The 14523-nt window shown below is 45.2% G+C and overlaps 1 protein-coding gene across 2 annotated transcripts in view; it reads left to right on the top strand.

Annotated features, from left to right (window-relative positions):
* The window catches only part of PLOD2 (procollagen-lysine, 2-oxoglutarate 5-dioxygenase 2), a 116020-nt gene that overhangs the window by 32561 nt on the left and 68936 nt on the right, over window positions 1–14523 (top strand). For both annotated transcript variants that reach the window (XM_015413584.1, XM_015413583.1), the window contains exons 2-3: window positions 4131–4222; window positions 7869–8005. In XM_015413584.1, the coding sequence (XP_015269070.1) occupies window positions 4131–4222; window positions 7869–8005 (229 nt within the window). The remainder of the gene's footprint in view (window positions 1–4130; window positions 4223–7868; window positions 8006–14523) is intronic.

The following is a 14523-nucleotide window of genomic DNA, read 5'->3' as shown; positions in this document are numbered from 1 at the left end:
TCTAGGAGCAACCCGTTTCGAAAATAGGAGCAAGATAATACCATTTATCTAATGTTCAACTGTATTTATGTCTCATTGTTTTTCCTTTGTCTTCATAACAAAGGCAATAAACTGTGCCATTCTAAAAGTAACAAATTGTCTTTTTCTGTGAACAATAATATTAATATAACCTGATACGGTCTTTCATTAAAACCATGGTAAGATAAACCCAATGTTTTTCATTTTCTGGCACATATTTAGGGTGCCAGAGTATCACATGAACCAGATCCTCAATATGCCTTTGATGACAAGATCTAGTTCTTCTGTTACTAGGAATCCCATTGTAATGACGTTCCAATTGTACAGTAATACATACAGCAACAGATACTGTACATAGTGGTGTAATCCACAGTCCCATTCCCTTTATTAAGGCATCTTCCTGAGCCAATATGTTATAATACAGCCCTACTATATTATGAGGTAGGATCTTGAATTGAACTGCGTAGCTGATGGGCAGACAATGGAATGGCTGCAGAATGGGTGTTCATGTGGACAACATAATGGGTTGGATCCAACAGAACATGATTTTCTTGCCTCCCTCCTCTCAGCACAGCCTGAAATGTTATTCTTGGGTGACCCCCGTCTCCTAAGAATAGTGTTATGGAAGACATTTGGGGCTGCAGCAGGAAGGTATGTGAGAGAAAATTACATTCCACAGGCAGAAATCCTTTTGTCACCAGAAATGCTCTGTTGGAACCAAGCTAGAAACTCAAAAAAGTTTCTAATGCATGAGTATGTATATTCCCTTTTTATGCACTGAAAACAAGCCTATTGAAAATGCAGAATTCATCATTTGGAAAGTGCTTTGGAATGGCGTAATTCCCACTTTCACTGATACTCAAAGACTTGTAAGGCTATTATTGTGGAGTTGAACATTTCCAGGCTTTTGTGTCAGCAGTTGCATGCTGAAAATGCCAAGTTACATTTGGACTGAACTTTTAATGTCTTGCATCTTGAGCAATAGGACACATGGATTCGTTTAGACAAATTTATTTTGTAGTTCAGATTTTAGTATCTCTTCATGCATGCTTTTTAAAGAATCAAATGTGAAATATTGAAACACTCTGTCTCATTCTCTTTGATTAAAGCATTTTCTTCTTGAATACATACTTGAGCAATATGTAGCCAGTGTGGCATAATGGCTACATTCCTGGTCTTGGAGATTTAAATTCCCATTCAGATAAGAATTTCCCAGGAAAGTCTTGGGCTCTTTTCAGTAAGAGTCAGTGCAGAGGAAGCAGGAGGATGAATGAGATCCTTCTTCCGTATCTCTTCACTGACTTGAGTATTTGAGCAGCATTTATGTATGTACAACTGTATGCAAGTTTCTGTGTGCCTGTATGCGTAGGGTTGGTTCTCCACATGACTAAGAAGTCTGCAGATGATCAAGAATCCTCATTTTGCAGATGTCCCTACGTTCATTCAACAGTTGTACATGTATCAATATCAAATGAGTGTTTTGAGGTCAGGAACAGAGCCTGGTCAATTTGTGTGCAATCCAGCTTTCCATTCCCTATGTCTATTGAATTCTTCTTTCCTACTGTGTCTTAGTGTACCCTACCTCACAGGATGATGATTACTTAGGTTTGCCAACTACAGGTTTGGAAATTTCTGGAGATTTGGGGGTGGAGCTTGGAGATGGCAAGATTTGGGGAGGGGAGGGGAGGGACCTCAGCATAATGATATAGAGTCCACCCTCCAAAGCAACTGTTTTCTCCAGAGGAACTGATCTCTTCATGGAGATCAGTTGTAATTCCAGGTGACCTTCAAACCGCACCTAAAGGTTAACAACTCTGTTGAGATTAACAACTGTGTGTTGATCGTAAGCTTAAATGCTGCTTTGGCTTTGGGGGGGGGAAGAGAGAAGGGTGTAAGTCTGATGCACACTCTTTGGGGTATGCTATGGGGGGGGAGGAATGGACCCTGACTAAATTAGCCGATTGCTTCTCGGCCTTATGGCTAAGATCAGGTGTAGTACTAAATTAGCCGATTGCTTGGATGTCTGCAGCAAGAATTGCCACCACTAGGTGGGCAAGAATAGAACTGCAAACATATTACAAATGTGTTCTGTCGCTGTGTATAGAGGTTCATGGGAGGGTGGAACTACACGTACTTGCTCTGCTGTCTCCCTATGTACATAAAACATAACATCTGCAAGAATTTACATTCTGGTATGTGTATATGGAGGGGGCAGAGACTGGCACACTGATATCATGCTGCCACACTGACATCACTCATGGTGAAAACTGGAAGTGCTGTAATGGGATGCACTAGGATTTTGCAAAAACTCTGGTAAAACCATAGAGTTATTGCAGATCCTAGAGTGCTCCATGATGTTACTTCTGGTTTTCACCAGAAGTGACATCAGTGTGCCAGTGCAATGTTGGTATGCACGCCCTCATCCCCCACTCCCATTTAACCCCCCCATTTCCCCCTGCCAGCATTTCAGACACCAGCAGGCAAAGAACTGGATTGGCAGGAGGAGACCTGGCAACCCTAACCATAAATGCTACTTCTGGGGGACAATAATGGCACGAGGGGCAAATTAGGGGTCTGCAGCATGAACAGGATATGGGCAGAAATGACACCTCTCTTTCAGTGCTCCCTCTAAGCTATGGAGTCCTGTGAGCAAAAATTCTACTTTGTGAGCTACTGGCATTAAAGTTGTGAGCAGATGATTTGACTACATAAATTAGTTTGCTCTGAGCTAAAAGAAAAATGTGTGAGCCAGTGGCTAGAGCTAGCTCACACTAACTCAGCTTACAGGGAACATTGCATCCCTTTCTGTTAGTGGAAAATTTAGTGTGGATCTTAGCCTTCTCCTTTGGAGTCCCTCACTCCCCTCCCCCCAGCATTTGCTCCTAGACAGTGAGTGGCTAGGAGAGCTCCGTCGCCCAAGGTTCATACTTGTGAGGAATCAAAAACCCTTTTGGAAAATCTCTTTCTCCCCCAATTCCCTCCTTGGTATTTAGGGTACCTGGTAGAAACTGCCATTGCTAATTCCCTGAGCCCCAATATCCTCCCAGTGCTTTGAATCACAAGAAGGTGGGATGTACGTGTACGCAGGCATGTAAGCATGTCCGAGGGAGTGGATAAATGGTTCAGTGAAGTCAAACCACCATATAAGAAAAGGTTTTTTATTAAACAGCAGACACCCCACAGAAAAGACCAACACAGATGAAATGGGAATGCATCAGCATACAATGAGAATTACTGCAGAATGTGTAAATAAACCCAAATGAAAATAGTTTACTATACTGAGCGTGACGTTACCTTGGGATTCTTCCCCCGCTCTGAGGAACAGGCATGAAGCAACAAGAAACATAACAAGTCTTGGGAAAGCATAAGCCTTTCTCTCCTCTGTCCCTCCCTCTCTGTTCCTGCATTCTTTTCTCGAAGAATTAGATTGCTTTAAATCTCTGCCTCCCAGCTGGGAGGGGCTCTGTGGGACCAATCCCTTATTTTGTGAGGCTTGCTCTCCCTTTCCCACCAAACCTGCAGTGTGCTGTCCCACAGTGTTTTCAAGCACTGGTTTTTAGGACAAAAAGCCAGGGATATTCAGACTTGTCTCCCCCCAAAAAACTAGCCATATGGTACAAGCTATGTCTGATTCTCACGCATCAAGCTCCATGTACCTGACAACTTTGGGTGTTTATGGTGGATTTTGCACAGGTGTCCGTATTTTCTTAAAGTAAACAGCTTCTCATCCATAACAGATCCAGATAAGGGCCTAGTTATTCACCAGTATCTTAGGGTTGCCATCTCTGGGTTGGGAAATTCCTGCAGATTTGGGGGTGGAGCCTGGGGAGGGCAGGGTTTGGGGATAGCAAGGACATCAGTAGGCTATCACACCATAGAGTTCACCCTCCAAAGAAGCCGTTTTCTCCAGGAGATCTGATCTCTGGAAATGAGTTATAATTCCAGGAGCTCTCACCTGGCGGGTGGCCTTCCAAAATATTATACAGTATACATTGTGAGGGTTTCACAGTATACACTGTGAGTAAGCCTTTTCTCACATGCTGTGTCCTTTAAAATGCTTATTTCAGTGATGAAATTCCACCTTTTTCATTTTTTTCTCCCCCCTTTACCAGATAAGTTATTAATTCTAACTGTTGCAACCAAGGAAACAGATGGCTTTCACCGATTCGTGCAGTCTGCAAAGCACTTCAACTACACAGTAAAGGTACTGTATACTCTCTTGCTCTTTTCCACTATTGGAAAGAAAGTCACCTCTGCGTGTGTGTGTGTGTGTGTGAAAGAGAGAGAGAGAGATTGCATTTAGACTGCACTATACTAAAGCTGTAATAGAATGAGGTCATGGAAAATACCTTCAGTGCTACTTACTGCACATCTCTGCCAGATCAAAATTATTCCCCACTGTGGGCTTGCTAGTGTTTTGCCTAGTCTAGCTCTTATTCCAGATGGTGGAGTTTTCCATTTTACCTCTAGAGATTATTCCACAGGTTTACAGATTCAGCTGCTGAAAAGGTTCAGTTCTCAGTATGGGTAAATATTATCTCTCTTTCCATTCCACTTTTCCAGTGGCTGTCGAACATTTACAGTCATTTCAAAATGATTCCCTTTTCTACTGCAAGTTTAGTTTTAATGGGACCACTGCCTAACTTTAGCTTTTTTTGGTCGTGCCCCAGCTTCTGCTTTACAAAGTTACTTGCTCATGGAATGTAGATCCCTTCACTTGATTTTGTAAGTAAACATTGGTAACTAAGTTAGAATCTTCACTACTTAGCAGTGTAACCTCAAAGGGAATTCCCTCTTACAGAGATTCAATGGCAGTGGAGACAAAATAAAGTTTTTGGCTTTCCATGTTTCTTTGAGACTGACTGAAACACAAAGGGGTAATAATGGTGTGTATCTCTGTTTGGTCTACTTGGAACTTTGCCTAAGCCTTTATTTTCCCCCCTCAGTAAAATAATTCCAACTAAACGATTGAAGAATCAAATACAGATTCAGCTTAATTGACAAGCTCTTAAGGCATGTCTCACTGTTTTAGCTGAGGCAGCATAAATGCCAATCCTCTTGTTGTGGTCAGCAATGGAATGCAAGTACTGCAGAATTTCTTTCTGCCTTACAAGCCAAGAAAAGCTCCCTGCCTTGTCGTTACCATAGTCCCAGCAAAACGCTTAATTTCCACATAAGTGGATGGATATCTGCACTCAGACTTTCTGTGTTTTCTGTAGTCCTTGTGCATGTGAAAAGCCATCTGTGAAGTTAACCTTGATGTGTGTGTGTGGGGGGGGGGTGCAAAGTCATGCCAGCAGGTTGTACCTCAGAGATTCAGATAGAGCCTAGAGCTCTATGTGCAGACAACACAAGCTCTGGCTAGTCTGGTAGGGATCCTGGTTTTTCCAGGGTTCCTAATTTCAGTGAGAGCCAGCATGTGCAGCTGTATGCACATATTCACTGAATGTCTGTAGGTCAGGGCTGCAGGTGGTAGGTGAAACATCTCCACTCCCTCTTTTCTAGCTCTTCTCAGAATATGTAGAGGCTTTTTGATTAAGCAGTACCCATCTCTTCCAAACAGCAACTTGGGTAAAGCATATTGATCATCTGAGGGATGATCATAGTCAGGGGTCATTTCGTAGAAAAAGAGCTAGGGGATCTCATTAGCATAGCTCATTAGCATATGCCACACCCCCTGACATCACCGGAAGTGTGTCATAAGGCCACACCCCCTGACATCACCGGAAATCTGTCGTAAGGCCACACACCCCGCCCCCAACGGTCCCGGCCACCACCACCGGCCTTACAGCTCCACTGCCGAGCCCCATGAGGGGCCCGGCGGTGGACCTGCAAGGCTGGTGGGAGTGCAGGGAAGCCCCGCGAAGGCCCTCCCTGGCCCCAGGCAGGCAGGGGTGGGGAGAGGCAGGAAGGAAGCAACTTACCCTCCCTCTTCTCCTGCCTCCTCCTGGCTGAATGAGGGCTGGAAGCGGGGCGGCCAGAAGCAGGGGGCGGGGCTTCGTCATAGTGATTGTGGAATACTGAACTGGGAAACAGACCAAACCAGAGGGTCTGCTGAGAATTTTTCATCAGCAGTTGAGGCTGTAAAACTAATCGAGGCCCCTCCCAACATTTCTGCACAGAGCATGTCTCCAAATATGTGATGTCACTTCAAGAATCAAGCAAGAAAGTTATATAAAATAACAGTGGTGAGATGTGATATTTCTACACCATATCTAAACTTTATCATTAGTATTTAAGAATTCTAACCCATTTTCTTCTTCTCAGCAAGAGAGAGCCATGAGTAATTTGGTGGGAAGTAATTGCTGGGTTACTATTTGGGTAGGAATTGTCTTGCTGATATTTCTGGAGTGATGTCACTGTGCTCAGTGCTACTTAGGACATGGGAAAATGTTACGGGCTCTAACACACCAGGATATGTGTTAACTTTGGAGCTCATAATATTAGAAGGGGTGCATTTGTGTGTTCTCAGTGGACTGTTTAAAAAAATATTGAAAGGCAACGTACTAAACTTGTTTACATAGATAGCAGCCATCTTCTAGAAAATGTATACAGAATTGAAATATCAGAACAGAAGATTGTTCGTTCTTTGGCTGAGTGGAAAGGATAAACTGAAAACTCTTGTTTTCTTTTGGCTGCTCTAAACAGGATTACAGGAGATTATGTTAGTGGGGATTTTGATTCAGAGACGTCATAATCCTACACATGGTAACTTCACACTTGCTCCTTAGCCAAATACAAACCAGCGTTCTGAATCTAAAGTTCCCTGTTGTATTGAGCAAGACTGTTTAAGCAATGTGAAAACTGAGATGGGTTATGAATGAATGCTTCTAAAACAGACTGCTTTTAAGCATAATTATATCTATTGCAGCAGTAGAAATCCTGCTCAGCTCAACAAGAATTAAATTCAGATATTTAATATAATGATTTTGCCCGGGGAGACAATGGGGCAGATTGCAAACATTAAAAAGAAACAATGCCTCTTAGCAACTAGCTTTAATTAAAAAATGCTATAAGTTTTAATTGTAAACTGGTTCGGTAGTCACTTTGTCTGGAAAAAAATGGAATGACTGAATGATTAAACAAATGAATATTATTTGTGGGATTATGGTAATAATAGGGCAATCCTTTGCAGAGATTCTACAGTCTAATCCCACTGGTTTGAATGTGATTAGATTGGAGTGGTTTTGCATATGCTACACTGCTAGAACCATAATCTCACAAATAAAATGTGTTTGTTTACTCATTCAGTTATTTCAGTGGATTTAGACTGGAGTAGCTCTACATAAATTTGCACTGCAAGTCCCTCTAAATATCTCAGTCTAATATTTTCTTTGTGGTCAAATGCACTCCTTAAAAATTGTGGCCAGGTTGTAGTTTTGTTTTAGTTTGGGCATAGAAACCATGTTAAATACTAGCTGAAGGGGAGGGTATCACTAGTATGTGTGTCTTGCAACATTTCCTTCACTGTTGTTGGGCATAGGATATAGTTGCAACTTGCAAATATTGTTTGGAAGTGCATTTCTGTCACTCGTGAGTTCTTTTTTTGAGTACTGAACCACCACATTTATTCCACACAGATTTAAGTTCCTTTTGCAAAGATTGGAATAATCTGTGCACCTCATTCATTTTGGCTGAACTCTTTTAGATGATTTAGGAATATAGAAAGTGGAAGAATGGACTGTTGTGTCTAGTGGCAAGAGGATCTGAAGTATGGTGCAGTATGGGCTAGATGCTGCCATTCCAAAAAGCCTCTTAAGATGCTTACCTACCCTTTAAATGTAACAATACCTGTTATTTGATAACACTCCTGATCACTACAAGAGGAATTCGTTTCTTTCTCTTCTAAGATCCTTGGGAAAGGTGAAGAGTGGAAAGGAGGTGATGCTCTCAACTCTATTGGAGGAGGTCAGAAAGTCCGACTGCTAAGATCTGTAATGGAGACTTATGCAGATCAGGAAGATCTGGTGGTTATGTATGTTGACTGGTAAGATAATTCCCTTGTTTTGGCTTTTCCACTTTAATCTCTCAGAGGCTTGTAAAATGTCAGCGTTTTTATAAAATGATGCTGGTTAGCATGCAAATATTTTTCCTCTGCCTTTTTATTGGGGAAAAGTGACTGCTTATTTTCCACTGACAGAGTTGTGAGGCTGTATGAGGAGGCAGACTGTGTTTGTTCAAGGGATTTACAATTGCATAAACTGTCACTGTGCCATGACCGACATACTGCTTGAAGGGAAAAAGTGTTATCTAGATTTCACAAGCTGCAAATCATATGGCCTGAAATAAGCTTTTCTGTATTATGGGTCACTCATTCCTATCAGAAGTAAATGGACAAAGGAATTATCCATCTGGCAATTTAATAGCAAAGGTTTCTGTAAAGAATGCGTGTATATGTTAGAGAGAGCAGCAATAGGGTCAAGCCAGCTTGATATTAAAGTATAATAGTGTCCTTGATTCCTAAAATGAGTACTCAAATGTTCAAGTGCAAGCCTTTTTGATAATTCACCACTTTTTGAAGGGGAATTCACCCCCAACCTCAGTAGGAGCCAACAGGAGTTTAATTTACTCAGTATTGTCCTTTGCATTTGTTTGCTTACCTCACATGCTTCAAGCTCCACATGCTTAGTGAAAGTAGCTGCAGTCTTGGAGGGTTAGGTCAAATGAAGCTCTGAAACAGATGGTTGTGTTGGAGACTAAAACTTAGGATACATACATGAGGTGACAGTATGATGAATCATGGTTATTGGTTGCCTCTTAAAGTACTTGAGCATATTTTATGATTCTATCAAAGACTTATAAAACAGTGTGTGTTTATACTGAAATGGGGATTCTCTGGTGGTCCAGGAGTGGGGCAGTCCTTGACTCCTTACTCCTGGGAAAGCACCTCTCCCTTCCACCGAGGGTGGTGCGGAATCTCTGTTGCCGTCCCTTTCGGCATTGGAATGGAGCCCCCTCCTTGTTCCAGATCATGGCGAGGAGGGACGTGTCTCCTGCGCAGTCTACCCGGTCGGCTGAACCACGGTAGGACTGTATCCATTGAGAACTGGCAAGGTGTGGAGGGGGGAGAGAAAGAGGACTACCCCCCTCCTCCAGTTTTCTTTTCCCTGCCCTTTACTCCTTTCCTCTGGATCTGGATGGGAGGTTCTTTAAAAGGACGAATTGCTTCTGGTCCATGGGTCAGGTCTCTAGCAGGGACATTTTACAGTCCTTATTTCTGGGCCTTCGGGAAAGGGAGCAACAATAGACAGCCTACTTCTTCCCCACCGGATTCAGCTGATGTGGGTGGGGTAGGGCTCCATTTTGGGGCTCTGTTAGGAGAGTGATGGCTGAGAAGGCAGGAACATCTAGCTCCCAAGGCACAGAGAGTCTTAACCCTTCACAGACTACCAATATAGTCTCCCAAAATACTGAGCCCTCAGGAGAGGAAGCCCAGTCAAATTTCTCTCCTGGCTTAGAGAGGAAATGAGAAAGAATTCACTGGTCTAGGGCAACAGGCAGCTTCTTCATAGGCTACTGTCCTCTCTGCTAAAAGAGACAGGAGTCTCAGTACAGAGGGCAGCCCTTCTCCTAGAAATACAGGCCTCCCAAGCATAGTGTCAGGTGAACTATTAGAGCAGGAGAAAGAAAAGGGTGCCTATCATTCAATCTAGACTCTTCCTTCTAATCTCTATAATAGAATATGGGCTAAGGTCATGAGGACACTAGAGCTTACATACACTCCAAAGATACAGGAAGACAAGGAGGATCCTGGGTTCTTTTCTGTAGGCTCTGACAAAGCCATTCCCAAGTGTGCCGCTTCCTGTGGCATTATATAATATCATTATGGCAGAATGGGAACACCCAGCCAACCCAAAGTCTGGGAAACCCAGTGTTTAATAAACTCTGCTCTCTTATTCCAGGAGCCACAAAGAAGTTCAAACTTCCTATGGTGGATGATTCAATTAACTTATCAGCGTCTACTTCTCTATTTCCTGTGGACGCTGATGGACTCCCAAAAAAGACAAGGGAGTTGCAAAGGCACTGCGTAGAGTTTTTTTGAGGCGCCTGCCATCTCCCTTAGAGTATCAGCTATGGGATTCCTGTTTGCTCAAGTGGCCTACCTGTGGCCCTCAGAGCTAACTTTTGTAGACAGTGAAATACCAAAGAGCCTTAAGGATGAGCTAAAACAGATAGCTCTAGCCACAGCATGTGCGGCAGAAGCCTCTTTTAGATGCCATACAACTCACAGCGAGGGCTATGGCATGTTGTGCAATGGCCAGGAGAAATACGTGGCTGGGGCACTGGAATGCAGATCCAGCAACAAAGACCAAGGTGGCAGTGATATCTCAAGGGAGTTAACCTTTTCAGAGCAGGCCTGGAACGTCACTTGGTGAAAGACAAAGGCAAGTCATGGGTGCTACCATCAAAGAAGAAGGATATGAATTCTAGAAGGAGACCACAGTCCTTTTGAGACCTCAGTCGTGATGATAAACAACAAATGGAAGATATAGATGCAAGAGGATAGCTTTCTCTGGGCAGTGGCACCAGGCTGTGTCGGACAAGTGGTTCCTGGAGACGCTGGCTCATGGCTACGCACTAGAGTTCAAAAGAGTTCCAAGCAACGTTTCTTGGATATCTCATGGGAAAGATCACCAGGAAAAACACAAGATGATGTTACAGGCAATCTAACATCTGTTGGACACTGGAGTGATAGAGATGGTGCCGAGACAGAGAGTTCGCTAGGAATTTAGTCCATCCCTTTACGATCACCAAGAAGAATGGGAACACTAGGGGCATCTCGGACTTGAAGTGGCTCAACAAACATGTGCAATCACAAAAGTTCAAGATGGAAATGTTGAGGTCCATTTATTTATTTTTTCCCTCCATACATGCAGGGGACTTCATGGTCTCCATAGACCTGGCGGAAGCCTATCCGCACATCCTGACAAGGGATAATCACAGGAAATTTCTAAGGTTCACATATCACAGCAAACATTTCCAATATTGAGCCTCGCCCTCTGGACTCAAGTCCTCGCCTCAGATATTCTCCAAGGTCCTGGGGACACTAGTGGCCTTCCTAAGTCTGAGAGGAGTGGTCCTGTTTTCCTTACTTGGAAGACGTTTTGATCCAGGCAGAGTCCAGTCACCAGGTGAGCCTACACTTGGACTTTATAATCCAAGTATTTAGTGTTTAGTCATGCTGGCCACATGACCATGGAAATGTCTTCGGACAGCGCTGGCTCTTCGGCTTTGAAACTGAGATGAGCACCGCAACCCTAGAGTCGGTTTGGCTGGCTTTTGAGCAAGGGAACCTTTACCTTTACCTTACTACAGGGACATGGTTGTGCTATTAACAGGGAGAAGAGGACCCTGGAGCCAACTCAAGCATTTACACATTTGGGAGTGTGGATAGACACAAGACAGGACAGGGTTCTTCTGCTCCAGGAGCGGTTAGTAAAATTTCTCACTTATCTTTCATCAGGTCCTGAACATTTAGACACGAGGTGATGACTTTAGTATGTCTCCTGGGCATGATGGTGTCGTGCCAAGATCTACTACCGTGGCATACAGTTCATATGTATTTCTTTATTCCTTTATTCTTTATTCACTACCAGAAGGAAATAGACTACAAGATAGTCAAGAAGGTAGAGTTACCACAGTCTGTGTGGACAGAGTTACAGTAGTGGCTAGTTCCAACTCTGTTCACAGAAGGGATACTTCTAAGTGAACCCCATGGGACACATGGTCAAGACACCTGGTCGAAGCCGGAAACACCCTGGAATTTGGGACCATAAAGTTGACCCTGGCTTGCCTGCAGACGCAACTGGTAGGCAGTCATGTTCTGATTCAAATGGATAACATGATGACGAAAGTCTATATTAACAGATAGGGAGACATGCAATCCCAACGGCTACACCGGGAAGCAATGCAAGTGATGCAATGGGCAGAGTAGCATGTGCTGTCCTTAAAGGCCACACATATGGCAGGAAGAGAAACATGTTAACAGAGGGACGCCTTCCAACAGAATAGCGAAAGATTTGGAAGGCAGAGGTTGATCCTTTCACGAAGAGACAGACCATCAAGTTTAAAAAAAAAAAAGGTTTACGTCCAAAACTCACATGAAAGGGGCACTAGGAATGGACGCCCTGTTCCTAGCATGGCCGAGAGCTCTACTCTATGCCTTGTCGTTCCTGACTCTAATTCCCAGAGTGGTACAGCAGGCAATAGATTAAAGAGCAGATGTGATTCTGATGGCACCCTTTTGTCCACGGAGGGCGGGGTTCCAGGACCTCATGAGCCTATCCAGACAGGATCTATGGTGGCTGCCTCTCAGACGGGACCTTCTATCTCAGGAGATGACCGTTCATCTGCAACTGAACATGCTACAACTCACAGCGTGGAGGTTGAGAGGAGACAGTTAGCAGCTCTAGGATGTGAGACAGAGATGGTTTCCACACTCTTGGCATCCAGAAAATTTTCTATGACCAAAATATATGACAGATCCTGACAAACATCTTCTAACTGGTGTGGAGAGCAGGGGTGGACCCAATGCGGGCGCAGATGGGCATGGCTTTTCTCCAACAGGGTCCAAGTAAAGGGTTGAGTACTAGTTCTCTTAAGGCGACAGGTAATGGCCCTTTCCACGATTGGAGGGGCTAGGGAAGGTAGGTTTTTCCCCATCACCCACACATATGGCGGTTTTTGAGGGGGGCCTTCCTCCTCAATTCACCACCGGTACACAGGTTCTCCGCATGGAATTTAAATGCAGTGCTGTGAGCACTATGCAAGGAGCTGTTTGAACCAATGGCATCATGTCCCATGAAAGATATTACTCTGAAAACAATTTCTTAGTGGGGATCAGTTCAGCGCGTAGGTTTTTGGGGCTGAGAGCTTTGTCGGTACACACAGATTTATGTACCTTCTACGATGACAGGGTCGTCCTCAGACCAGCCCCAGTGTTCATCCCCAAAAGTTAACTCCTGGTTCCATATATAGGAAGATATGGTACTTCCCTCCTTTTCTTCAAACCCTGGCCATGAGATGGTGACGGTCTGGCATCATCTGGACGTGCACAGGGCTTTGAGTTTTCTATATGGACAGGACCAGGGGGTTGAGATAGAGCAGCATGGAACGTGCGGGACCGGACAGGCGGGACGACCACTCCCGTGACAATAGCATGGAGCGGATGGAAAATGCCTCATGCGCAGCCTCTCTGTCCCATCCGGACACGGAGGGCAAGGAGAAGGAGGAGGGGGAGTGGTCTGGGGACGAGACGGAGGTTAAACCCACCTCGTCTCGTCTATTCCAGACTGAACATTTCCAGAGGCTTCTGACCAAAGTCATAGCCACGCTCAACTACCAGGTCGAGGTGACGGAGAAGCCTCGGTCCTCTACATGCGCCAACCTGGATGCGCGAGGTTTCAAGAAACCAGTTAGGGTGCAGACCTTCTCGCCATTCCCTGATTATTTTGACGACGTGATCAGGGAGGAGTGGGCCAACCCCGGGGGAGGTTCCGCCCTCCACTCTATCGCAAAACGTCTCTACATGCTTCCAGAGGAGACGATGGACGATTTGAAGGTGCCCCTGGTGGACGCCCCAGTAGTGGCTATGCACTCGGGGACGATGCTTACCAAGGACGGAGAGAACGTCCTGAAGGACGCCATGGACAAGAAGAACGAGGCTGCCCTGCGGAAGGCCCATGAGGCCACCTCCCTAGCAATTCGTTCAGCGGCCACGCTATCTAATTTCGCGAGAGCCACGGCCATCTGGGCGGACAATTTGATACAGAACCCGGATGTGACTCCACTGGAACTGAAAAGGACCCTACTAAAGATGAAGCGCGCGGCGGAATTTACGGCGGACGCCTCACAAGACAGCATCCAGTTTAGTGCGCGGGCACAGGCGGCGAACATCCTCGTTCGACGAAACATCTGGCTTAAGCATTGGAAGGTAGACACCATATCTAAGGGCGTCTTGGCGACCGACCCATATTCTGGCCGCCTGCTGTTCGGAGAATCGAATCTGGATAAGGTTCTGGTGGAGACTAAAGAGAAAAAGAAGGCAATGCCGTCGACGAGCTACCGACGAGATCGCGAGACAAGGGGCAGAGCGTTCCAGTCCTTTCGGGGGCAGGGCAGCAGAGGTAGGGGCCGCGATAGCCGAGATCGCAGGCCCTTCAGGTCGTATCGATTCGGACCCAAGTCGAACGCCAGACCCACGACCGGCTACAGAACAGATAAGTCTGGCACCTCAAAGCAGCAAGCTGCATGACACCAAGATAGGGGGCCGGCTCCAAGCGTTCTCTCGGGCCTGGAGCCAGACCACCACGGACCGGTGGGTGCTGAACATCGTGACCCAGGGCTACAAGATAGAGCTCACCGGCATTCAAGCCATCTCCGATACCCAGGAGCAAGGACCGCCGGCGGCAGCTTCTGGGAGCGGTCCAACATCTCCGGGACATCGGGGCCGTGGAGCCGGTCCCACAGGAGGAGCGCTTCAAAGGGATTTATTCTGTCCTGTTC

Source organism: Gekko japonicus, unplaced genomic scaffold (assembly GCF_001447785.1).
Source record: "Gekko japonicus isolate JY-2015 unplaced genomic scaffold, Gekko_japonicus_V1.1 scaffold285, whole genome shotgun sequence".
Classification (NCBI taxonomy): domain Eukaryota; kingdom Metazoa; phylum Chordata; class Lepidosauria; order Squamata; family Gekkonidae; genus Gekko; species Gekko japonicus.
This window is presented reverse-complemented; position numbering and strand designations above follow the sequence as displayed.